General features: G+C 44.3%; 1 protein-coding gene across 1 annotated transcript in view; it reads left to right on the top strand.

The window, feature by feature from the left end:
• The first annotated feature begins 15,653 nt into the window (after window positions 1-15,653).
• LOC114888846 (zinc finger protein 501-like) overlaps window positions 15,654-27,759 on the top strand; it is a 32,493-nt gene continuing 20,387 nt past the window's right edge. The window contains 2 exon segments of the mRNA XM_029211437.1: window positions 15,654-16,980; window positions 16,983-17,655. Of these exon segments, the coding sequence (XP_029067270.1) occupies window positions 15,912-16,980; window positions 16,983-17,104 (1,191 nt within the window). The 5' untranslated portion in view covers window positions 15,654-15,911 and the 3' untranslated portion in view covers window positions 17,105-17,655.

Here is a 27,759-nt window from a genome sequence, read left to right as displayed (position 1 = left end):
GTGTGAATGTAAGATTTAATTTCTTTGGGGCTTCCCTGGTGGCGCAGTGGTTAAGAATCCGCCTGCCAATGCAGGGGACACGGATTCGAGCCCTGCTCCGGGAAGATCCCACATGCCGCGGAGCAACTAAGTCCATGCACCACAACTACTGAGCCTGCGCTCTAGAGCCCGTGAGCCACACTACTGAGGCCACATGCCACAACTACTGAAGCCTGCATGCCTAGAGCTCATGCTCTGCAACAAGAGAAGCCACTGCAGTGAGAAGCCCGTGCACCAAAATGAAGAGTAGCCCCCGCTTGCCGCAACTAGAGAAAGCCCGCGCGCAGCAACAAAGAAGACCCAACGCAGCCAAAAATTAATTAATTTTAAAAAGATTTAACTTCTTTTGGGTAAATGCCCACAAGTGCAATTGCTGAGTGATATCATAAATATACGTCCAACTTTATAAGAAGTGCTAAACTGTGCTTGAGGGTGACCATACCATTTTGCATTCTTCCCGGTCATGAATGAGAGTTCCTATTGCTCCATGTTCTTATCAGCACTCAATAGTGTCAGTAATTTAACTCCATCCATTTGGTATGTAGTGGTATCTCACCATGGTTTTAATTTGCATTTCCCTAATGGCTAATGATGTTAAACATATTTTCATGGGCTCAGTTGCCATCCATGTATCTTTTTGTGGTGAAGCAACTGTTCAAGTCCTTTCCCAGCTTGTAACTGGATTATTTGCTTTTCTACTGTTGGATTTTGAGCGTTCTTTCTCTATTCTGGATACAGTGCCTTTGTCAGATATGTGATTTGAAAATATTTTCTCCTAGTCTATGTCTTGTTTTCATTCTCTTAACATCGTCTTTTGCCAAGCAGAAGTGGGTTTTTTTGTTTGTTTTTTTGATTCGTAAACATTTATTTATTTATGTACATCTTTATTGGAGTATAATTTCTTTACAATGGTGTGTTAGTTTCTGCTTTATAACAAAGTGAATCAGTTATACATATACATATGTCCCCATATCTCTTCCCTCTTGCGTCTCCCTCCCTCCCACCCTCCCTATAGAAGTTTTTAATTTTGTTGAAGTCCAGTTTGTCACTGTTTGCCACAGTTTGTCCCGGGGCTTTTGCTGTCAAGTCTAGGAACTCTTCCCTAACCCCGAGTTCATGAAGATTTTCTCTATGTTTTCTTCTAAAAGTTTTATAGTTTTGTATTTAAATCTATGATCCATTTTGAGTTCATTCTTGTGTAAGGTGTGTGGTTTAAGTCAAGGTTCGTCGTTTGCATATTGTCCTGTTGTTCCCACGTCATTTATAGGTACAGACATTTCATCAAGGCATCCCCCTTTTTAAAAATCTCAATGTCTTTCCATTGGAGACAAGAGTCCTTACCTGCAGGGTCAGGTTTCCCCTCCTCTCTGAGCTTCCCTCTGCTCTGTTCTCACCAGCCTCGGGCTCTCCTCCAGGGACCCACCCTCTACAAACTGTGGCTTCTGTATTGACTGGCCTTGTGCCCACCTGCCCTCTCCCTAGGATCTAAGCCCATAAGACAAGGGACACGCCTGCCTCGCTTGCCCTCTCACAAATATGCGGGAAAGTGTCCAAGGCTCTTTCCGGAGGAGCCACACCAGCCCAGCATCTAAGTGTGGAGTGTGCTGGGTGGATCGAGGGGCTCCTGAGGCCCCTCCTCTGTGTATGTCCTGCCTGGGAAGTGAAGGGGGAGCAGGCGGGCTGGGCAGGGCTTGGCTAGGAATCCATCCACATTTTAGGCAGGTCATTTTTGCCAGAGTTGGTGTGAGATTGGAGGGGCTAGGTGGGGAGAGAGGGGTCTGTCAGAAGGTGATTTCATTCATACAAGTACAGAGGACAAGGTCACAGAAGGGAGACAGGAGAAGAATAGGGGGCAGTACTCAGTGATATGGGGATGACCTGATGGGGCTGGAGGCAGCCAGTGACCCTCTGCCAGAGGGACCAGGTGGGGGCCACATGTTGGAGGGTCTGTAGACAACCAGGATAGGGAAGCTGCAGTTTGGATGCAGCAGAACCAAGAGTCTGGGGAGCTGGTCTGCAGAAGAAGGATGGAGCAGTGGGGGAGAGGGAGAGAAGAGGAGGGGGGGGTGGAGAGTGAGAGAGACAGAGACAGACAGACAGCTAGAAAAGTAAGAGAGGAGGGTGGCAGAGAGAGACAGAGAGAGAGACCAGCTTTGTCTACAAGGTCCCGAAACCCAGGGGAAAACACCTAAGGCCACATCAGTGAAAAGCAGTGTGTGTCGGTGACTTTCTGAGCGACATGAGACACACGTTTCCTGTATCCGCCTTGAAAGTCAAGAACCTGACTCCGAATGATCCTAGCAAAGAATGAGGATGTCAAATCCCTGTTGTGACAGTGAAAGGGGAAGAACCAGGAAGGAGGGAGAGGCGGAGGGGAGAGAGGCTGTGAACACTGCCCTCCTGCTGCCAGCGACGCAACACCTCTGGGAACTGGGGCCAGTGGTGTTTCCTCACCAGCCACCCTGCCCGGGACGCCACTCCTTCTGTCCAAATGGACCTAGTGGTGCCTCTTGCTGTTCCCACAGCGGCTGTTCAGCAAGTGCCACTTCTGGATGTCCCCTGGTGCTCCAGTGTGGTGCCTGGCTTTGGGGTTCATACCTTGGGCTGGCCCTGACCTGTCCCGCCATGTGCCACTCCCAGGGTCAATAGGGAAGTGTACCTCACCACCAGACGTTATTTAATTATTTATTTATTTACTCTTTTTTTTTTTGAAGAGGCAAAATTATAAGGACAGAAAACTGAACAGTGGTTGCCAGGGTTGCGTCCCCTCAAGGGCCTCACTAGCGAAGTTGTAGGGTGATGGAACTGTTCTGGGTGGTTCTATGATGGGGGTGTGTACTCCATGTACTTGTGCAACCCCATAGGACACCACAAAGAGTGATCCTGGCTATGAAAAAATCAAGAACAGCTGGATGTGTGGGGTCCCGGGCCAGTGCAGGCTGAAGGGAGTCTGGTGTATCAGATGGAAGACACACTCTCACTAAAAGGGGAGACAGAAAGGAACTGACCTGGACAACTTTGCAAAACAGTGCTTTGCTAAATGCTATAAAGAAAAGACGACTCTGTATACATACTGAACTCTAGTTGGTAAATTTATTTCCCACAGTGGTACAGGTTAGCAGTTTGAACCTACTTTACATGTACACTAGGATTTAACAAGTGAACATGCAGTAGGGAACCGCTGCACAAGGAGGGTTCAGGTACACTTGGGGAGATGCCAGAATGAACGGTCATATCAGTGTGAACTCAGGCTTGCATCATATGTGCACGTGTGGGTGAGCACACACACCCATATTTCCTAGCTTTGCCCCCTGAGAGTCCTGGAAGCACGTAACACCCCAGTGGCCACAAGAGTACCTCATGCCCAGATTTTGGTTTCTAAATCCTATCTTCGATAAAAGGAACCAGGGCTCCTTGGAGAAATGCCTGGTACTGGGGTTGAGGCTGAGAAAATGCAAGATGAGCCTGGACCGTCTTACAGTCCCAGAAAGTAAGAAAAGGCTAAAAGAAAAAAAAAAGCAGTATGGGTAACTAAAAGAATAGAATAAATATCCAACATGCATTTATACCCTTATGCTAAAAGTAAACACAATTTACCACAAATTTGCTTGCAGAGTGGTTCTTTTTTTAAAATATTTATTTATTATTTTAAAAATTGGGGGGGCTGCCTCAGGTTTTACTTGTGGCACACGGGATCTTTGTCGCAGCGTGCGGGCTTCTCTCTAGTTGTGACATGCAGGTTTTCTCTCTCTAGTTGCGGCGCAGGTTCCAGAGCGCGTGGGCTCTGTAGTTTGCTGCAGGCAGGCTCTCTAGCTGAGGCACATGAGCTCAGTAGTTGTGGAGCATGGGCTTCGTTGCCCCTCTGCATGTGGGATCTTAGATCGAACCCGCGTCCCCTGCACTGGAAGGCGGATTCTTTACCACTGGACCACCGGGGAAGTCCCTGTATGGCAGTTCTTAACCATAAGTCTGCCTTTTTGTTGTTGTTGGGAGAGCGGGTTAGCTGTGTGGGCCAGGGTGTCAAACTCACTTGCCTGCTCCAGACAATTCCCCAATAGGCTGCTGAGATTAGAGGCTTGGGATGCTCAGAAGGAGACCTAAAAATACCTGTGCTGAGGAGGCCTACGGGGAGGGCCGTGTCTTGCCTTAGCACGGTTTCCAAGGGTTTCTTATTTCTGTACAGGAGGTGGGGGATCTGACCCTTAACTTAATTTTTCCTTTTTCACCCCAGGACTTGTACTGAGAGGTGGTTTCCATATTTGCCTCAAATCAAGAAGCATACCTGGCATCCGAGGCCTTTGACTGTTGCTGCCTCATCAAGGTCGTCTGCCTGTGACCCGGGGGCATCTGCCCATGGGGTTGCCCTTCGATTCAGGTTCGTTCACGTGTCTGTGGCCCTCTCTAGGCCAGGCTCACAGCTAGAGCCAAGGTCCCTGAGATGAGAAGCCGCCAGGCACTGGGAGCACCACACAGACTGCAGCAGGAGCTGGGGTTCCCCCTGGGGCACCCGAGAACCCCCCTCGGGGGACAGCACTCCCATTGATTCAACCTGCCCTCTTAAATATGGTGACCCTAATTAAATCAATCATCCTTCCTAAGAGGCATCAGGAGATTTAAGAAGGATGATTGATTTAATGGGGATCAGGCTATTTAACTGGGCTGATTGAATCTGTGGAACTCACGTGATTTAAGGGGCTGGTTTAATATATGGGAGTCACATGATACGAGGGTGCTGATTGAATCAATGGGAGTCACCTCATTTATGGGGACTGATTTAACAATAGGAGTCACGTGATCCAAGGGACTGATTGAATCAGTCCGAGCGCCGCCCCCGCTCCAAGGAGGACAGCACCTATGTACACAACTGTGTACATACTATGTGTCCACAAAGGAACTTTGCTACACAATGCACATACACAGCTGTGTACATAGCCCTCGCTCTCGCCAAGCCCTCACTAGGCACTCATGGCTGCCGTCTCACAACGCTTGTTAAGGACAAATTATTCACCGGACACTTGTTAGAAAGTGCCAGAGAGACTTTATTCAAGACTGGCAAATGTGGGAAGAAACTGATTTCAACTCCCAGTATAACAGGGACGAGTGAAGAGTGAAGGACGAGACAGCCCACAGCCAGGTGAGGATGCGAATGCAAATTACTAAGAGGAACCTAGTTAGCTTCAAGCGTGGGGAATTCTTTGCTAAGACCGGGCTCAGGAGGCCAAGGATGAAGCCTGGGGGAGAAGAGGCGCCAGCCAGGGAGCCTCCGGAAGGGAGTCTCTACCGCCCTCACAACGGCCCCTTCCCTCCAAGTGGAGGTTCACACAGGTAAGGAACCAGGTCAGGAACCTGCCAAGGAAAGGCCACGCCGTGGCCGACAGATCCAAAGCTGGAGACTGACGCCAAGTCTAATGGGCCAAGACTTGGAAGGCGTGTCTCCTCCCTTGTGTGTGTCCCTTTGCGCCTCAGCCTCTGGATTTCCCTTTATCCCAGGCCCTGCGTCCCTCTCTCTCGGACTCTCACTGGCCTCTGCTCTGACGTTCTCGGCCGATGTGAGCTGCTATCTTCCCATGCCCTCTCCACTACCACATTCTCCATCTACCTCCCTCCCTGTTGCCTGCATGGAATTTCCAACCACGAGTCCCACTCTCTGCCCTGACTGGCCACAGCCCAGAACAGATGTGCTGATTAGGGTGTGTGCCTTGTAGAACACACTTATGTGCTGTGTGCCTGTTTCTAAAGGTGATGAGTACAATGTTTTATGTCTTCTTCTTTCTTAAAAGAAAAATCCAAACAGAAAAATTAATTTACCCTTCATGGACTGTGCCCTGCTGGAAGCTTTCCACAGGTGGCCCGAGAGGAAGGGGTTCTTGGAGGAGGCTGAGCCCCGCCGGACTGTCTCTGCCACTGCAGAGGGAGGCTCTCAGATAACAGGTGGGGGATAGTTTCCTGGAGGCCACACCTGAAACTGTCCCGCTTCCCAGAAGGATGGCCCATGAGCCCCCTCCTCAAAGCCCAGAAGCCAAGTTGAAACTGGTGTCCCCAGGACAGGGCCAGTTTTTCCTGTTTGTCCTGTTTGGGTACCCCAGGCAGCAGCCAGAAACCCAATATGCCAGAGCAGAGGGGGAGAGCAGAGGAGGGAAGGTAAACAGGAGACCCCAGGCAATACCATTCTGGGAGAATGTGGGGGCAGGGACACTGGAGGGGGCTGCAGACAAGAGCTGGATGGCCCAGCGCTAAGACCCTAAACACGAACTCACCTGGTTCCAGAACCCTGCTCCTGCCTCCTACTCGGCGTCCTGTGCTGGAGGTACCTACCGCCACCTTTGGATGCTGGGTGCCCCAGGGCTCACCTCCTTGGGCGGTCTCTCCCCTCACAGTTAATGCTGTCCCCACACAGAGCTCATCTTCCAGCTCCAGCTGCTTCCTCTGCTGAAGACTCTCTCCATGGTCACCTCTCACATGTCATGTGCAAATAAAGGCCCTCCATCGACCCCCGAAACCTCGTGCTTCCCACTCAGTAACAGGCAGTGTCGTTCTTCCAGATGCTCAGGCCAAACTGCAGTGTCACGCTCCACCTGGCTCTTTCTCACAAACCCCACATCCATCCTTGATTTCTTGCTGCTCTAATTTTATGATGTTTCCAAATCCACCACTCCTGTCATACAGCAGCACCACCCGGCCTCCTGCTGGTCTAAGCTACTTCACCAGGGCCCGGATTATGGTAAAGAGCCTCCCAACCTCCCCTGCTGTCTTCCTGCTGCCCACGGTCTTGTTCTTCACCCTCAGCCACTGAAAGACCTAGTCATGACCTTCTTCTCTCATCTCATTTAGAATGAAATCCAAAGTCTTCATGACACTCAGGAGGTCGGCATGCCATAACCCCATTGTCCCCTCTATCTTCATTGCCCTGCAGATACTCTGGACTCTGGCTCCCCTCAGACAAGCACCCCTACCTCAGGGCCTTTGCACATCCCACCCATCTGCTAGAAAGCTCTTCCCCTAGGCATGTGCACGGCTGGCCTCACTTCATTCACACCAAAGCTCATCTTACTTGCTTGCCTATGATCTGTCTCCTTGCAAGAACCAAAGCTCCCAGGACACAGGGGCCTCATTTTCCTCCTGCTCCCCCAGCACCTGGGGTGACGGCTGGCACATAGTAGGTGTTCAGTAACATGAGTTATGAATAAATTAGTGAGTGGGGATGCTGCCAGCCACAACGTCTGGAGACTGTGTCCTGGCTGGAGGGGTGTGTCCTGAGCCACACCCTCTGTTCTGGACAGGTCCCCAATGAGCCCCCGCCCCCACCCAACTACACAGACCACCCAGCTGCTTTCTCTGACCTTCGTACATGAAGCCCCCCTTGGCTTCTTCACAGACCCTCTTTTCTTCCATTCGAACCCTTCTTCTACCTCCCAGCCAAGCTCACTTAATTGTCCAAGCGGCTGGAGGACACTGCGTCACTGCTGTGTCTAGGGGGAGTATGGGGGAGCTCTGCAAAGGGGCTAGTGTTAGACAAGTGCCAGTTCAGGGTAGAGTTCCATGCACCAGCGCCCTTTTCCAAAGGGTAGGGGGTCTTCCCTGTTGCACCTGGTGGGTGGTGGGTGGTGGATATTGACCAGGCAACAGCGAAGTTCCTCATTTGTCCTGGCCTCACTGGTGGAGATGGGACCCCCGTGGAACTGACTGCCTCAGGCGTTCTGTGCGCCCCCCGCCCCCACCCCTTGCCCTGGTGACTTGCTGTATCCAGCAAGCAGGAAGCAGCTGCCCCGTGCACAAAGAGCAGAGCTTTCCTCTGCAGTGAATCCTGGCCGGCAAATGCCAAGGGGGCACTCCTGCCAGCCTGGGTGCTCAAGGGTGATGAGCTGAGTCCTGCCGCCCCGAGGCAGGCTGTGCTACTTAGGCCACTGACACTGGCTTCTGCACGAACAGCACATCGTGGGCATTTCATTACTGTCCACTGCACCCCAAAGTGCCAAGTTCCTGGCGCCTGTTGGAGAGTCTGTCCTCTTCCGTGTGTGCCAGCCATAGTTCCAGGAGGAATACTGTGCAGCCTGGCGGGTACAGTGTAGGGAAAGGGATTTGCATTTCCAGACAGTCACCCACCGTGCATCAGGCCCTGTGTGTGTGAATGATCTTGTGTGTCAGAGACCCCAATCCCCCAAATGGAGCCCCAAGGCACTAAGTACTCAGCCAGAATCCTACACACAGCCTCTGGCCACACCCCAGTGGTTGGCTGCCCCTGTTAAAACCACTTCTAGCTCCAGGCTCAGAGCACCTTGCTAAAGCCAGGGGTTGGGGTCCAAAGCCATCCCTGTTGAAGCTCATAGCAGGAGAAAGAAGACAGCACGAACCAATAAACCAAAGCAGCAGCCAAACACAACTAAGAGCAGTAGCACAGAGGGAGCACACGGGCCTACCCGGCTTTTGTGTGGTTCAGAGATCGGCTTTGCTCTTTCCTCTGCTGCCACCCAGCACCCCCAAAGAGAGGCTGACCAGCAGCCAATCAGTTCCCTTTGACCTCAGCTCAACATTTGGGTGCGGGGAGGCAAGTAGCCCTTTGAGAATCTGCTTAAACGTGGGAAAAGCCGCCTTCTCAGGAAAATGCACGTGCCCAAGTTTGTGAAAACACCTGTAGGGGTACTCCAGGGATGCTAGGTAAAGAACTCCCTTTCAGAATCTAAATTTTAGATGAGGAGTGGTGCTGTTTGTACTCTATGGCCATCGAATCCTTGATTTCCTGAGGCCCAGGAGTGAAGAGCAAAACCTCCCAACTGAAGGCACCTGGAACCAGGATGTGGTCAGAGGGTGACAAAGCTTCCTGGGCTGGGACCAAAACAGAAATCCAAGAACAGACCCCTGATTCTATAAAAGCGTATTTGATGTACTGGGGGCACTTCAAATCCATGGAAGAAAGGGCAGACGACTTTAGAAACAGTGTCGGGATGAGTGCTTGCTAGTTCAGCTTTTCCTCCTTAACGAACCACCCCAAATTTTAGTGGCTTAATGCAATCAATTATTTGCTCGTGATTCTGTGGGTGGACAATTTGGGCTTTGCTCAAATAGGACGGTGACTTTGCTGGCTTCACCTGAGTTCCCCTGACCCTCTTAGTAATTGACACATTCCTCAAGCATGCAGCAGGTTAATGCATGTTGAACAAGCATGCAGCAGGTTGTCTCAGGTGCCTTCAAGCGACAGCTACTCTCCAAAGAGAGATCAATCAGCCAGGGAGATCAAGTCCCATTGCACAAACACTTCTGTGCATCACATTTGTACCATTGCCTAAAGCAAGTCACGTGGCCAATCCCAGATCCAGGAGTGAAAAGATGGACCCCATCTCTTCATGAGAGAGGAGGCAAAAAGGCACGTGAGAGGGTCTCGAGCAATTTGTCGTCACGTATTGTTTGCAATCTATACCATACTTAGCCTTTTGAGGAAAGAATTAACTTAGAAACTTGCCTCAAATAGGACATTCACCAAAATGTACTCCCAATTGGAGTAAAATTTAAATATAAAAAATGAAACGGTGACGGTATTTGAGGACAGTATTGGTGAATATTTCTATGTCCTTGCAGGAGAAAAAACCCTTATGGTGAAAAAGTAAAAGTCAGAAACCATAAAGATAAAGTTATTTTGGCATGCGTTCTTTTTTTTTTCCAATTTTTTTTATTTTATTTTTGGCTGCATTGCGTCTTCGTTGCTGTGTGCAGGCTTTTACTAGTTGCAGTGAGCCGGGGCTGCTCTTCGTTGTGGTGCGCGGGCTTCTCATTGCGGTGGCTTCTCTCCGCTGTGGAACAGTAGCTCTAGGCGCGTGGGCCACAGCAGTTGTGGCACACGGGCCCTGTAGCTGTGGCTCGTGGGCTCCAGAGCGCAGGCTCAGCAGTTGTGGCACACCGGCTTAGTTGCTCCGTGGCATGTGGGATCTTCCCGGACCAGGGCTCGAACTCTTGTCCCCTGCATTGGCAGGTGGATTCTTAACCACTGTGCCACCAGGGAAGTCCCAGGTGTGCCTTCTTAACAATTAAAATGATTCTTTTAAAACATCATGAACAAAATTAAAAGCCAAAATATAAATTGGAAAATTATTTGCAACACAAGTTTCAGAAAGAAAGATTTAATACCCTTTATATTTTGAGAGTTTATATCAGAAAGAAACGGCAAATGACATGATCAAATCTTGATAGAGGACACGGAAAATAATCACCAGCATTTTGTATGTTTTCTAAATGAATAAACAGCCAACAACACATGAAAATATGCTCAACCCACTCTTAATTAAAGAAATACAAATTAAAACAACAAGGTGCCATTTTCACTTACTGAGTTGGCAAAGAGTTTTGTTTTGTTATTATTTTTTGTTAATAGGCAGTGCCCAGTATTATCAGTAAGTGATAGTGAGTAAAGAGGAGCTCCTGAACTAGGTCCCTCTGAGGATAGAGATCTCCTTGGTCCAACTCACAGATTCATTCCTTCAACCAATGTTATTGAGCACCTACCATGTGCTGGGCACAGCCTAGACTCTAGAGCCTCCACTCAGAAGGTGACATTTGTGCAAAGATCTGAAAGTGAGAAGTGAGCCGTGTGGCTATCTGTGGAAAAGGTCTCCCAGGCAGAGGAAACAGCGACATGAGCCCTGAAGATCCAACACATCCAGGGATCAGCCAGGGCCCAAGGGGCTCACGTGGAGCAGCTGAGGGAGAAGGTTAGGAGGACGTCAGAGGAGGTGGAGCATGGTGAGGCCTCTGCACGTCTTGAGGGCCCTCACGAGCACCACATTGGCTTTTATTCTGAGTGCTGTGGGAGCAGAAGGGGAACAGGTTGACTTGGGTGTTAGCAGATCCCTCTGGCTAGTGCGTTGAGAATAGACTGGGGTGCCAGAGTAAAGCTTCTGCAACCACCCAGGTGAGAAGGGATGGTGGCCCCTGAGTAACTGGTGAGATGCAAATAAGTGATCAATTCTGTATGTGTATTGGAGCTCACCTGGTAGGATTTCCTGATAAACTGGATGTGGGGTGGAGGGAAAGAGAAGATGACTCCAAGGTTCTGGCCTGAACAACTAAAAGGATGGAGCTGCCCTCCATGGAGATGAGAAAGCTCGGAGGAGCAGGTCTGGGGAGAGTATTGGAGCTCAGTCCTTGTCACGGATGTTGGAGTGGCGATGTTGAGTGGCAGGTGGACCCATGAGCCTGAGGTCACCTTAGCTGTGGTAACTTGATCTTGGAATTCCCAGCCTCCAGGATTAGGAGAAATAAATTCCTGTTGTTTCTAAGCTCTTTGATATCCAATTTTTTGTCTTCTTGATTTGACAAGGACTAAAAATGATGGAGTGATGCTTCCCCTCCTATTATTTTTTTGATTTCTTTTCATTGTTTTGCCTTCAGTTTTGGAATATATATATACGTATATGTATATATATACAAATTGATGAATATTGTATCCATATTACATATAGTAAATGTTAATCATTAAGAAATTAATTATTTATGGACTTCCCTGGTGGCACAGTGGTTAAGAATCCGCCTGTTAATGCAGGGGACATGGGTTTGAGCCCTGGTCTGGGAAGATCCCACATGCCACGGAGCAAATAAGCCGGTGCACCACAACTACTGAGCCTGCGCTCTAGAGCCTGCGAGCCACAACTACTGAGCCCACATGCCACAACTACTGAAGCCCGTGCTCTGCAACAAGAGAAGCCACTGCAATGAGAAGCCTGTGCACCTCAAAGAGTAGCCCCCACTCACCACAACTAGAGAAAGCCTGTGTGCAGCAATGAAGACCCAACACAGCCAAAAATAAATAAATTTTAAAAATAATAAATTTATTTTTAAAAAAGAAATTAATTATTTGGAATTATATTTTGACCCTTTTATTTAACAAATATTTCTAGAGCACCACCATATTTTGGGGCATTGTCCTAGGCCTTTTGTCTCATCAGCAAAGTGCCACAGCATTGACTCTGCACTGCAACTCTCCCATTTTTTTCATCGTGATAGTGTCACTGATGGCATACTTTCTCCATATTCTGTACCTTATGCCAGTTTTGCTATTTACGAAGCTATTTGTGATCAACTCTGAGGTATCTGCTTCTATGCCCTATGTCTAACTTTATGTGAGAGTATGTAATGCTTGCCATGTAACCTTCCTATAAATCGCAAAATATGTATTTTTAAAACTTTTTATGATAAAGCAGTAATTCTAATTCATGGTAGAAATTTTGGGAAATATGGAAAAACATGTAAGATAAAAAAAATTTTTTAAAGCCTATGATCCCTGCAGCCCAAAATAGTATTTCCTCCTGGTATTTTTTTCTATATATACTTTCCTGCATTTTCCAACTTTTGCATAATGAACATGCTGTCGCATTTGAAACCAGAAAACAAACATTTGCAGTTACAGTAGGGTTCTGTCATGCTCTTTGCAGGCTTGGCCAGAGAGAGGAAATGAGAAGATAAACAGCAGGATAGGTCTCCCCATTGTCACTGCTGCAGTGGCTCTGAGACGGAGACTTGATTGTTCTCAGGGGCTGCAGTACTTGGTGGGTCTGCTCCACTGCACGTTTTCACCCTGCATTCCAGGCTGCCTGAGCTCTTGGCAGATTAAAAACAAACATAGCTGACATCTGGATGGTTTTGAAGTGTCTGCTGAGAAATGCCAAATGTGACGTTCACTCATAATAATTCCTTAATGTTTTCTAATACCTAGTTCCTCGTTCCATTTTCCCCCGAATCTCAAAAATATCTTTTTACAATTTGTTAGAAACAGTATCCAAAGAACCACAGCGTCCTCTAATGTCTGTAACATTTTACACTGTCTTTCCTTCCCAGGGCCTGTACGGTCGGGCGCGGGGAGCCCTCTGTCCTGCGCACACCAGACCCCAGAATCTAAGCGCCGGCCAGCGCCCCTAACCTCGGAAGCAAGCTTCAGCCTCCATCAAGAGCACCGCAGAAGGGAGCAAGCGTCGGTGGTTACCATGGAATTCCAGTGTGCGGCTCTGATTAGCTGAGACACCTCCCGCTCGCCCACTCCGCTCCGCGCAGGGGGAGGGATACCCAGGGGCAGAGAGTTCTCGGGGACTTCTGGGAAAAAGTCCTTGAGAAGGAAAGCGGAAGCGGCGCGGCCCGAGGCCATTTGGGAGTCGCAGTTCGTCATCGTCAGGCGCTTTCGGACCCGCAGGCGGAGCCGTTTGGTTTCACGTGAGGTCCGTGCGGACTGCGGCCCTGCTGCCCCACCTCGTCTCCGGCCGGGAGCAGCGGGCGCTCGGCGCTGGGGCCTGGCGGGGAGCGGGACCCCGGGTTCCTTAGAGGCCACGGAGGCCCAGGGCATTCCCTGTGCCGAGGAAGAGCGGAGGTGGAAGGAGAAAGAAATGTCAAGAAGAGAACTGCTTAAAGGGAAACTAAACCGAGCCAGAGTTTCCTTGCTGTGACAGCACATTTGGTGCAGTGGGCCAAAATTTTAATCTCCGGACTGCAGCCTGCGACCCCTAGACGGTGAGCCTTTGCTAAAATGTTTGCTTGAAGACCCTAAATTTGACTTGAAACAATTGTTTTTTGGGAGGACTTGTGAAGGACTTGCATTTATCCATACACTATAATCTACACCTTTCCAATATTTTCTATTCTTAACACTTGCTGAAAATTATTTGAGTATGCAAACCTTGATTTAATTAAGAAAGCAAAGTATTGGCTTCCACAGTTTAAGTGACCATTCATTTGGGATTCTCAGAGGTTTGTATTTGTGAAAAAGAAAAAGGAACAGTTCTCTAGTGCCTTACCTCTCTTTGTACCAGAACATCTCTTATGTTTATGATTGGTGAAAATGCTGTTGCCTCTAGTTAGTGATTCTACCCAAACGTTGACTGTGATCTTAGATCACCTTATCATACTGCCCTTCTGTTTTCAACCAGTCTGATAACACCTCTCTCTAAGGCTCTGTGTGTGTCTTCTCTAGTTTTGTGTCTTGTTTTTTGTGTTGAGTGGAGGACAGTAAGTCTTTGTCCTTCGACACAGACTTTTGGGAGACTCAGATTATATGCTTTTAAAAACTGATAGTGCTAGTGCTTTAAATTTTTCAAAATATTTACGTGATGAAAGTTTTGATTTTGTTGCATATTTTCTTTCCCCATGAGCAGAATTCTCAGTTTCTAAAATGTGTCTCAGCCCAGGAAAGAATTGTGGAGATCCTGTGAGATGCTGAGGTTTCCAGAGGCACTTATTCAGATGAGGGATAAATCTGTGCACTTTAGGGGTGAATGTTTAGGAGGAGTGGAATCTCTAAAATGTTGTTCAAGGAGCTCTCCTTAATGCCTTAAATTCTGCTATTCTGTTCAGAGTTGGACCTTCTCTCTCTTTTTTTTTTTTTTAACATGGAAATATGTTTTTTGTTTTTTTTTACCACAGTGAAAAACCTTACATTTATAAGGTTTCTCCCCAGTATGAATTCTCAGATGTTGAACAAGAGATGAATTTACAGTGAATGCTTTTCCACAAACTTTACATTTATAGGGTTTTTCTCCAGTACGAGTTCTCTGATGTTCAGTAAGAGATGAACTCTGGATAAATGCTTTTCCACAGTCATCACACATGTAAGGTTTCTCACCAGTATGAATTCGTGTACGGATAAATGCTGTTATTCCTTTGTACATTGCTTTATCAGGTGCTGTTTTTACATTCCTCAGTGGCTTCTCTCCATGTGCTTAGCTCTGCCATTTCTTCTTGTCACACATTTTCTTTTTTTCTTTTTAAATTTATTTTATTTATTTATTCTTGGCTGCGTTGGGTCTTCGTTGCTGCCTGTGGGCTTGCGGGTTTTCTCTAGTTGCGGCGAGCGGGGGCCACTCTTCGTTGCGGTGCGTGGGCTTCTCATTGCAGCGGCTTCTCTTGTTGCAGAGCACGGGCTCTAGGGGCGTGGGAGTCAGTAGTTGTGGCATGCGGGCTCAGTGGTTATGGCTCGTGGGCTCCAGAACGCAGGCTCAGCAATTGTGGTGCATGGGCCTAGCTGTTCCGTGGCATGTGGGATCTTCCCGGACCAGGGCCTGAACCTGTGTCCCCTGCATTGGCACGCAGATTCTTAACCACTGCGCCACCAGGGAAACCCCTTTTTTTCTTTTTTTTAATATGTATTTATTTGGCTGTGCCGGGTCTTAGTTGCGGCAGATGGGATCTTCATTGCAGCATGCGGGCTTTTTTTTTTTTTTTTTGGTTGTGGCATGCGGGCTCTTAGTTGAGGCATGCGGTATCTAGTTCCCCAACAAGAGATTGAACCCAGGCGCCCTGCATTGGGAGTGTGGAGTCTTAACTGCTGGACCACCAGGGAAATCCCTGTCGTACATTTTCTAATACTGCTATGCATCCCCTTCATTATTTGTCTTTTGACTAGGTACCTGTCCATTCTCTCATTTAAGCTCTGTTTAGTCTCCAGATTACTGTGGTAGTATAGTGGACAAAGCCTAAGTTCTATTTCTGACCATCTCATTAATAACTTCTGTATCTTTAGGTTATAATCACATAACCTCTCTAGTTCTAAACTTGTTTATCTTTAAATGAGAAGGTTAAACTTTTACATCTTTAAAACATTTTTTTCAGCTTTCAGACTCTTTGTCACATTGCCTATTGGGCCAACTTCTTTCCTAGCACTTCTGCCTCTTCTTAACTCTACTCCATTGACTTATTATTTTCCCAGATTACGAGACTGTAAATATGCATTCTAATTTTTAGTAAGGTTATTTATTTCCTCCTGAGTTCAGTTCCTGTAATCCCAACACAGAAAATATGTTTTTATAAATGTTTTATTCCCCTCAGATTTGAAGAGCAGAGCAGATACCAAAGAGAAGACCATTAGAATATACTTTTGAGTGAGCAGTTCCATCACTGTCATCATGGAAAGGCTCAGAGGGGATGTGTTCAAAGAGTACTTATTTGAAGAAACCTGTGAATATGAGGCCAAGGTAGAAAAGCAAAAGGAGCGCTCTATAGACAAAATTTCAAAAAAATCTGTTGCCCAAACCACTGGTTTTCAGCAAATAATAGTTGGCCATGAAGAAATATCTTGTGAGGAAAATGGGCATACTTTTAATGAGTTTGAGAGAGGTTTTGATCTAAGATCTAAACTTATCCCACGGAATGTTACTCATTCAGAAAAGAAACTACATATATTTGATCCATTTGGGGAAAGTGTCAAATGGAACTTATCTCCAATTAAAAGTCAGAGAGCTTCTAAAAAGAAAACTTATAATTGTAGTGACTGTGGAAAAAATTTCAGTGACCGTTCAAACTTTTTTCGTCATGAGAGAATTCATACTGGTGAGAAACCTTATAAGTGTCATGACTGTGGAAAAGCATTTATCCAAAGTTCATCTCTTACTGAACATCAGAGAACTCATACTGGAGAAAAACCCTATAAATGTAAAGTTTGTGGAAAAGCATTCACTGTAAATTCATCACTTGTTCAACATCTGAGAATTCATACTGGGGAGAAACCTTATAAATGTAATGAATGTGGGAAAGCCTTCAGTGACTACTCATCCTTTATTCAACATCAAAGAATTCACAGTGGAGAGAAACCCTATGAATGTATTAACTGTTGGAAGTCCTTCACTGATATCTCAACTCTTACACAACATCAGAGAATTCACACTGGAGTGAAACCCTATAAGTGTAATGATTGTGGGAAGGCATTTAGACGAAGTACACACCTTACCCAACACCAGAGGACTCATACTGGGGAAAAGCCTTATAACTGTAATGAATGTGGAAAAGCATTCAGTGCCCACTCAACCTTTACACAACACCAAAGGATTCACACTGGAGAAAAACCCTATACATGCAGTGAATGTGGGAAGGGCTTCCCTGAAAACTCGTCTCTTACTAAACATCATCGAATTCATACTGGAGAGAAACCTTATGAATGTTGTGAATGTGATAAAGCTTTTAGCCAGAGCACTCATCTTATTCATACTGGAGAATTCATACTGGAGAGGAACACTTTAAATGTGATAAATGTGGAAAAGCATTTGGTAACAGTTCAATCCTGATCAGACATCAGCAGCTTCACACTTTAGAGTCATCCTAATGATACTGCAGTTTTGTGGACTACTTCATCCTTTCATGAGCCACTCTTACTTTTTGGTCATATGTCTCTTACCCATGCCACCCACTCTTGCTTACAATTAGAATTTCTAGGAATGTTGTATTCCTGGGATAAAGTAAAACATTACGTAATATTTTAAATTTAAGTTTCCCATACTGACGCTGTTTTGTTAGGTGCATAGAGATTTAGATTGTTATGTGTTCTTGGAGAATTGGCCCTTTTTTCATACTTTAATGCCCCTTCTTATCCCGTAGTATCCTCCCTGTTCTGAAGTCTGCTCTGTCTGAAATTAATAAAAGTTACGTCAGCTTACTTTTGATTAGTGTTAGCATGACATATCTTTCTCCATCTCTTTACTTTTAACATAATGTTTGTTACTGTTTTCTATTCTTTGTGTTTTTGTTTCCTTTCTTCCATCTTTTTCTGCCTTCTCCCTCCACAACTTTCATCAAAAGTAGGCTATGACATCCCAAAGCACGAGGACCATCGGATGCTGCATGCGGTGGGGCGTGGGGGTCAGAAGGCACCTGAAGGTAAGAGTACCTCCAAACCTCACATTTAAAGTGTAGACTCTTTTCACAGTGGCCGTCCTGTGGCAGGATATTTTGCTATTAATTATAAACAAATACATAATTGAGCATTTTATGATTCCATTGTATCTCTTGTAGTACATTAATTATATGTCTTTTAAAAACATTTTATTGGTTGCCTTAGAGCTTGCAATATGTATTTTAAACTAAGTGCACCTTTAAATAAAACGACACTGCCTCACATGTAATGCAGGTACCTTATATCAGAAGTATTCCCATCCTTTGTGGCATTGCTGTCATTTGCTTCACTTGTGCATATGCTATCACCCAATCACCCAATATGTTGTCATTATTATTGCTTTAAATAAACAATTATCTTTGAGATTTAAGAATAAGAAAATATGTTTATTTTACCTTCCTAAAATTTCCTCACTGACGCTCTTCATGTCTTTTTTTTTTTTTCTGTGGTACACGGGCCTCTCACTGCTGTGGCCTCTCCCATTGCGGAGCACAGGCTCCGGACGTGCAGGCTCAGCGGCCATGGCTCACGGGCCCAGCCGCTCCGCAGCATGTGGGATCTTCCCAGACCAGGGCACAAACCCGTGTCCCCTGCATCAGCAGGCGGACTCTCAACCACTGCGCCACCAGCGAAGCCCTTCATGTCTTAATATAGATCTAAGTTTCTGAATAAATAAATTTTCTTCTGCCTGAAGAACTTCTTTTAACATTTTTAAGGACAGGCCTGCTAGCAATTAATTCCATTGGTTTTTGTTTGTCTGAGAAAGTATTTCTCCATTACCTTTGAAGGATAATTTCACCGTTTGTAGAATTCTAAGCTGGTGAGGGTTTTTCTTTCAGCACTTTGAATGTTTCATTCCACTTCTTGCTTGCTTGCAGGTTTTCTGATGTGAGGTCCATTGTGATTCTTATCCTTGTTCCTCTATAGGTGTGTTGTATTTCTCTGGCTTCTTTCAAGATTTTCTCTTTGTCTTTTTTTTTTTTTAAAGGTTGAATATATGCCTAGGAGTAGTTTGTTTGTGTTTTATCCTGCTTGGTATTCTCTGAGTTTCTTGTATATAAGAGTTGGTATTTGTCATTCATTTTGGAAAGTTCTCAGTCATTATTACTTCAAATATTTGTTCTGCTCAGTTTTCCCTTTCTTCTCCTGGTATTCCAAGTACATATGTATTTCTTTTTTTTATATATAAAAATCTCCTTTTTAGGGCTTCCCTGGTGGCGCAGTGGTTGAGAGTCCGCCTGCCGATGCAGGGGACACGGGTTCATGCCCCGGTCCGGGAAGATCCCACGTGCCGCAGAGCAGCTGGGCCCGTGAGCCATGGCCGCTGAGCCTGCGTGTCCGGAGCCTGTGCTCTGCAACAGGAGAGGCCACAGCAGTGAGAGGCCCGCGTACCGCCAAAAAAAAAAAAAAAAAAAAAAAAAACTCCTTTTTATTCTTTTTCAATTAAATATTCCTATAAATGCTAAGCAGTACATACACACAGAGCCAAGTTCTAAAGAACCAAAGAGTCATCCCTAGGTGCCAGAAAATAAGAAAAAACTCAAAGTCACAGCTGTAAGGGGGAAAGGTGGTACCAATAACCACAATACTATGTTGTCCCATGGGGTGCCATATCAGCTCTAGACCAGAGTGATGGAGACTGAACTTTTAACGACACAAGGATTAGGCATGTTCCAGTGCTGCACAGGTACAAAGCTAGAAATTTCCCCATAAAAACGATTTGTTCTTTGAATCTGTCATCCCTCTTATGGCCTCCATTGTTTGTGATGAGAAGTCGGATGTTAGTCTTATTGGGGTTTCTTTGTATCTGACAGGTCATACTTCTCTTGCTGTTTTCAAGATTTTGTCTTTGTGTTTCAGTACATATGTATTTCGTCTTTAATTTTGGCCCACAGTTCTTGGATGTTCTGGGTTTTTTCCTTCTTTATTTCTTTTTGCATTTCAGCCTGGAGATTTCTATTGACCTATTGACATTGATTCTTTCCTTGGCCAAGTTGAGTGTACTGATGAGCTCATTGAAAGATTTCTTCATTTCTGTCACTGTATTTTTTTCCTAGCATTTCTTTTTGATATTTTCCAGAGGCTCCATCTCTGCTAACATTACCCGTCTGTTCTTGCACATTGTCTCATTTTTCCACTAGTGCTCTTAATGTATTAATCATACTTACTTTAAATTCTCTGTCTGAAAATGCCAGTATCTGTACCCTATCTTAGTCTGGTTCTGATGCTGGCTTGGTCTCTCCACAGTGTGCTCTTGCCTTTTGGCATGTCTTGTAATTTTTTTGTTGAAAGCTGGACACGTTGTGTTGGGTAATAGGAACTGAGGTAAATGGGTCTTCAGTGTGAGGTTTCATTTACTCTACTAGGAGTTGGGCTGTGTTTAATGTTTGCTGTAGCCGTAAGTGTTGGAGGCTTCAGTGTCCTCTGGTGTCCTTATTTTTGCGTCTTGTTGTCTTTAGGTTTCTCTAGAAACTTTTCTTACATAGAGTCTGAGTCCTGGCACTCTCCCCGTTGTAATCCATTGTTCGTACACTGGAGCCTGTTGATGTGGTGGTAAGCTATTGGGTAGGGAAAGCATTCTGTAATCTAATAATTAAATCTCAGTTGTTTATAGTGAGTCTGAGTCCCTGGGCTTTGAATTTCAGAAGAATTTCTTAGCATTTTTCCCCCCTACCTTCCAAAACTAGGGCTTATAACAACAACATCTGGTTTCTTCTTCCTCACCCCTTGTCCACCTTCTAAACCGTCACTGTGTGGCAGGGCAGTGGTGGGGGCTCAGAGAGGAGGGAGAAGGTCTCAGAGTCCTGAGCTACCTCAGACTGGGGTGTGTGTGTGTGTGTGTGTGTGTGTGTGTGTGTGTGTGTGTGTGTGTACATGAGGGGGAGTAGCAGCACCCAGGAAAGCAGCCTGGCCACTCCCTCCCCCTTCAGGCTACAGATGGAAGACTGAGGCCCAGGGAGTGTTCAGCTTCATCTACCCCTGCCCACATCCCTTAAATTCCCCAAACCTCAACTGTGTGTGGGGGAGGGGCCAGAGATATTAGCAGATACAAATGCAAATCATTAATGTGTCTACAATATATTTCATTTCTTGGTAATTCTATCCTGCCTTTTCCCTTCTGTATTATAAATTTGGGAGCTTTTACTTTAGGTAGACTGAAGCATTCCAGCACTTGGCCTTGCTGCTGAAAGAAATCTCAGCAAGAGGAGAAAAGATTCTGTCTTCTCCCTGTAGCTGCAGGGAGTCCGATTCTCTTCAGTCTGATAATAATGTCTTGTTTAGGTCATGTCTTGCAAAGGAGTCCTGTGAGATGTCTGGACTTTAAGGTGATGGATACATCCCATGAACAAAACCCTCACCTTCCCGACCCACTGTCGTTCTGCTGGTCGTCTTACTTGCCAGCTCAAAACCCTGGTAATACAATTTAAATTAACATATGAGGTTTTGGGGCTTCCCTGGTGGCGCAGTGGTTAAGAATCTGCCTGCCAATGCAGGGGACATGGGTTCGAGCCCTGGTCTGGGAAGATCCACATGCCACAGAGCAACTAAGCCCATGCGCCTCAACTACTGAGCCTGCGCTCTAGAGCCTGCAACACACAACTACTGAAGCCCTCATGCCTAGAGCCTGTGCTCCGCAACAAGAGAATCCACCGCAATGAGAAGCCCGTATGTCGCAATGAAGAGTAGCCCCTACTCACCACAACTAGAGAAAGCCCGCATGCAGCAACGAAGACCCAATGCAGCCAAAAAATAAATAAATAAATAAATAAAAATTTTTTTTTAAATCTGAGTTTCAAAAGATAAATACTTTTCTTGTCTCCCACATGCAGAGAGGTAAAACTAAACCCGGCTGTGCTAGCTTTTAAAATTTAAGCAGAGTTTGGAGAGCTGCCAAATTGTAATGTGATTGCTGGGTTGCAGCAGAGATTTGCCGCCTTGCTCAGGTCACCCAGGGAAAGGCGCACGGGAACAAGAGGAGGTTCCAGGGCTTACTAAGCATGATCGTTACACTTCACGCCCTTCCAGAGTTATTCAACAGGACTGTGAATGCTGCCTTGCTGGGTGTGCCTGGGGAGCAAGGGGGGACAAAAATGCTGACAAGGATCTCCTCCTCCCTTTGGGGGCCTTCTGTCAGTCTTCAGCTCTGTTGACAAATCCCTGCGACTGCACTTTAGAAGCAGATGGCACAGGACCTTTTGGATTCACTTGTGCCTTTACTGCCCAATTAGCCTACAAACAGTTGGGGAGGAGCTACCAGAATGGAACTCTTAAAAAATCAAATGGGCAAAGTTTGTGCAGAGATCAGACTGAAGTGACAACACTGCTCACAGCTAAGGACCTGTGACCTCAGACCCACAACAGATGGAGAGTTGGCTCTTCCCCAGGGAATGGCAGCCCTAGGAGACCTCAGGTACCCTGTCCCGCTTCCCCTTGAACAGTTACTGCCCAGACATCTACCTTCTGCCTGGAACAGGCATGATACCTTCCTGTTGGGAGTCAAGTCCATCCGGAGTTGGCTGCTCTGAACACTAATATGGGCAGGGGGCAAACCCTCGTGCCTGCTGCCCCTGGAGCAGGGTGGCACTCCAGAGCTTGCACATGACCACTGTTGACCTAAAACAAATAGACTTTCAGTTATTTGTCCAGCAAAAATGGGTTTATTCACAATCAGCAAAGAATTACAACCACTTCAAGGGTCTGCAACCATGGTGAGCCACGTGAAGGTCCCAAGCAAAATGGAGAGGGGAAATCTTATAGAGGGGGAAAGGGAAGTTGAGAGGACCATAGTAAACAAAGAGTCATGGCTTTTCTTTGGCTGAGTTGTGATGGTCTCTCATTGGCTAAGCTCTTGCTAGAAAAGAAGTCTTTTTTCCTCCTGTTAGGCTCTGCTGTTGACATGGAGCATGAGAAGACATTATAATTTAATCCACAGGCCCACTTCAACTTGTACCAGCTGTCCCAACTGTTTGAAAACATCTTTTTCCATTGTGATCCAGTTTTCTTTTTCTGGAGCCGTTACTGAGTTTTTTACTTATTTTTGCAACCTTGATGGGTTTAAAGCACACAAGATGAGTATGATCTGGATGGCTTTTTAAACTAAGGATGTTTTCAATGTCCATTTGTGTTGTAACATGTATCAGTACTTCATTTTTTTCATTGTGATTAAAATTCATAACATGACATTTACCATGTAAACATTTTAAGTGTATAGGTCTGTGGCATTAACTACCTTCATATTGTAAAAATATTCTCACCATCCATCTCTAGAACTTTTTCATTTCCCCCAAGTATCCATTAACTGACTGCCCTCAGCCCCTGACAACCACATTCTTTTTGTCACTGAATTTGACATCTCTGGATACCTTATATGAGTAGAATTGTACAATACTTGTTCTTCTGTAACCAACTTATTTCACTTAGCATGGTGACTTCAAGGTTCATCCACATGTACCGTGTGTGAGAATTACCTTAGTTTTAAAGGCTGAATCATATCCCATTGTGTATATACTACACTTTGTTTATATGTTCATCCATTGATGGATACTTGGGTTGCTTCCACCTTTTGGCTATTGTGAATAATGCTGCTATGTGTATGGTTGTACAAATATCTGTTCCACTTCCTCCTTTCAAATATTTTGAGTATATACCCTGAAGTGGAATTGACAGATCATACACTAACTGTTTAAGTGTTTGAGGACCTGCCATATTATTTTCCATAGTGGCAGCACCATTTTACTTTTTCCTTTATATGGCAGAATAATAGGGTAGTTTATGGATCTACCCATTTTGTTTATCCATTCACCCTTTGATAGACGTTTCAGTCATTTCTATCTTCTGGCTATTGTGAACGGTGCTGCTATGAATATTAATGTACAGGTTTTTGTTTGAACACCTGTTTTCAATTCTTCAGGGTCTATATCTAGGAGTGGGTTTGTTGAAGCTTATGGTAATTGTATTTTTTTTATCTTTTTGAGGAAATGCCAAACTAGTGTACACATATGCTGCAGTATTTTCCATTTCCACAAGCAATATTTGAGGGTTCTGATTTCTCTACATTGTTGCTAACATTTGATACTTTCAGTTTTCTTGATTATAACCTTTCTAGTGTTTGTGAAGGGGGATCACATTATGGTATTAATTTGCATTTCCACCATGACTATTGATGTTTGACATCTTTTATGTGCTTGTTGACCATTTGTATTTCTTGTCTGGAGACGAGTCTGTTCAAGTTCTTTTCCATTTTAAAACTTGAGTTGTCTTTTTGTTGATGATTTGTAAAAGTTCTTGATATATTCTGAAGAACAGACTCTTATCAGATATATCATGTGAAATACTTTCTTCTATTCTGTGAGCTGTGTTTTCACTTTCTGAATAGCACCTTTTGATGCAGAAAAGTGTTTAAAATTGAGGAAATCTAATCTATCCATTATTACATGGATGTTATAACCTTCTGCCTTTGTTTATCTGTAACTTCCCACTCCAATGATAAGAAACCTGGCTTTTTGTCATTCATTGAATTCATTTCTTGTTCCATTCCAGATTACAGATATAGTAGTTTCACTATTAGCTAATACCCCCATGGGAAAGAACTTACAGAGTCCAGTATTTGTGTATGCTACATTTTGCCTTTGTTCCATGGATTCCGTTCTTTTCCATAGTTACTTAGGTCAGTACCTTTTGCCCCACCACCAACAGTGAGTTTTTTTTTCATACATTTCTAAATCAGTTAGATTCTTTGTCATATTCTCTATTCCATCCTGTGACACTCCCATATCATAAAAAAGCTAAATTTAAATATATTATGATTTACTTGTTAGGCTGTAAAAATCCATTAGAAAAGACTAATGCATAGTGACAGGTGTCCATCACTAAAGTATCATATGTAATATTTCAACCCCCCACCCCATAACCTGTTTACCTTCTCTGTTTTACCTGTTCCAGAATGTCATATAAATGGAATCATACAGTGTGTAGCCTCCTTAGACTGAATTCTTTCACTTAGCAATATACATGTAAGATTCATCCATGTTTTTTGCATGGATTGATAGTTTATTTCCTCCTATTTCTGAATAGTATTCGAAAACGTGTATGGGAGGAAAAATAATTTTCCCTTTACCCTCCTAGGTTCTTGGTTGAGGAGCACCCCCTGCTGTGATAAAAGTCGTCCGTAATCATACAGACAAATGCAAATAGATATAGTATCATTTTTTTTTTGCAAAATTTTAGCCATGAGTCAGTAAAACTGAGTAATATAATCATCAGTTTATGTAAAATAATAGGCTCTGAATTGTGTTTCTGGCAGTTGAAACAAGAAAGATTACTTGCTTAGTGAGAACTAAAGCTTTTTACTAATATTTGTGGAGAAGACTTTTAAGATTTGGATTTGCCCTGATATGTAACCTTATGGAGGCTGTGGACCAAAGTCTGTAACAAAGGAACTTCTGGAAATACCATGTGTCCATCTTGGTGTTTTTTAAAGCCAATCTGAGTGGATAAAATATCCAGTTTGTCTACAGTTAGCCTTTTCCTTTTCAGTCTCAGATAGTGCTTTTAGTGAACTAGGTTACTTTCCAATGGTTGGGCATGCAAAGGAAGAAAGCATTGCACTTTTTGGGGGGGGGGAGGGAGTGTTAATTGCACTTCAGGTGAAGAAATAAATGTCTCATACTTTATGACAGGAAGCAAGAAGCACAATTAAAAGAAAGGCACCCTCAAGTTAGACTTATATCCTTGGATGTTCGCATTTAAAGACACGGTTCTCCTACCTCAACATAATAAAGGCCATATACGACAAACCCACAGCAAACATCGTTCTCAATGGTGAAAAACTGAAAGCATTTCCTCTAAGATCAGGAACAAGTCAAGGATGTCCACTCTCACCACTGTTATTCAACATAGTTTTGGAAGTCCTAGCCACAGCAGTTAGAGAAGAAAAAGAAATAAAAGGAATACAAATTGGAAAAGAAGAAGTAAAACTGTCACTGTTTGCAAATGACATGATACTATACATAGATAATCCTAAAGATGCCACCAGAAAACTACTAGAGCTAATCAATGAATTTGGTAAAGTTGCAGGATACAAAATCAATGCACAGAAATCTCTTGCATTCCTAGACACTAATGATGAAAAATCTGAAAGAGAAATTAAGAAAACACTCCCATTTACCATTGCAGCAAAAAGAATAAAATACCTAGGAATAAACCTACCTAGGGAGACAAAAGACCTGTATGCAGAAAACTATAAGACACTGATGAAAGAAATTAAAGATGATACCAACAGATAGATATACCATGTTCTTGGATTGGAAGAATCAATAGTGTGAAAATGACTATACTACCCAAAGCAATATACAGATTCAGTGCAATCCCTATCAAATTACCAATGGTATTTTTTATGGAACTAGAACAAAAAAAATCTTAAAATTTGTATGGAGACACAAAAGACCTCGAATAGCCAAAGCAGTCTTGAGGGAAAAAAACGGAGCGGGAGGAATCAGACTCCCTGACTTCAGACTATACTACAAAGCTACAGTAATCAAGACAATATGGTACTGGCACAAAAACAGAAGATCAATGGAACAAGATAGAAAGCCCAGAGATAAACCCACACACCTATGGTCAACTAATCTATGACAAAGGAAGCAAGGATATACAATGGAGAAAAGACAGTCTCTTCAATAAGTGGTGCTGGGAAAACTGGACAGCTACATGTAAAAGAATGAAATTAGAACACTCCCTAACACCATACACAAAAATAAAATGGATTGGAGACCTAAATGTAAGACTGGACACTATAAAACTCTTAGAGGAAAACATAGGAAGAACACTCTTTGACATAAATCACAGCAAGATCTTTTTTGATCCATCTCCTAGAGTAAGGGAAATAAAACCAAAAATAAACAAATGGGACCTAATGAAACTTCAAAGCTTTTGCACAGCAAAGGAAACCATAAACAAGATGAAAAGACAACCCTCAGAATAGGAGAAAATATTTGCAAATGAATCAACGGACAAAGGATTAATCTCCAAAATATATAAACAGCTCATGCAGCTCAATATTAAAAAAACAAACAACCCAATCCAAAAATGGGCAGAAGACCTAAATAGACATTTCTCCAAAGAAGACATACAGATGGCCAAGAAGCACTTGAAAAAGCTGCTCAACATCACTAATTATTAGAGAAATGCAAATCAAAACTACAATGAAAAAAAAAAAAACTACAATGAGGTGTCACCTCACACCAGTTAGAATGGGCATCATCAGAAAATCTACAAACAACAAATGCTGGAGAGGGTGTGGAGAAAAGGGAACCCTCTTGCACCATTGGTGGGAATGTAAATTGATACAGCCACTATGGAGAACAGTATGGAGTTTCCTTAAAAAACTAAAAATAGAATTACCTTTTGATCCAGCAATCCCACTACTGGGCATATACCCAGAGAAAACTGTAATTCAAAAAGACACGTGCACCCCAGTGTTCATTGCAACACTATTTACAATAGCCAGGTCATGGAAGCAACCTAAATGCCCATCGACAGATGAATGGATAAAGAAGATATGGTACATATATACAATGGAATATTACTCGGCCATAAAAAGGAATGAAATTGGGTCATTTGTTGAGACGTGGATGGATCTAGAGCCTGTCATACAGAGTGAAGTTAAGTCAGAAAGAGAAAAACAAATATCGTATATTAACGCATATGTGTGGAACCTAGAAAAATGGTACAGATGAACCGGTTTGCAGGGCAGAAATTGAGACACAGATGTAAAGAACAAACGTATGGACACCAAGAGGGGAAAGTGGCAGGGGGTGGGTGTGGGGGTGTGATGAATTGGGTGATTGGGATTGACATGTATACACTGATATATATAAAATTGTTGACTAATAAGAACCTGCTGTATAAAAAAATAAATTTAATTTAAAAAAAGAAATAATAAAGACATGGTTCGCAGGACCTGGAGAACACAGCTCTTGCTGGTAGAAGGGCCTGAGGAGGGATGTAAGCATTTTAAAGAAGGAATTCTGGGGGCCTATTTCTTATTATCAGAGGTGTAGGGCAATTACTATTTAAGTTTTTCTTCT

This window comes from Monodon monoceros, unplaced genomic scaffold, assembly GCF_005190385.1.
Source record: "Monodon monoceros isolate NGI ecotype Baffin Bay Population unplaced genomic scaffold, NGI_Narwhal_1 Super_Scaffold_9, whole genome shotgun sequence".
Classification (NCBI taxonomy): domain Eukaryota; kingdom Metazoa; phylum Chordata; class Mammalia; order Artiodactyla; family Monodontidae; genus Monodon; species Monodon monoceros.
This window is presented reverse-complemented; position numbering and strand designations above follow the sequence as displayed.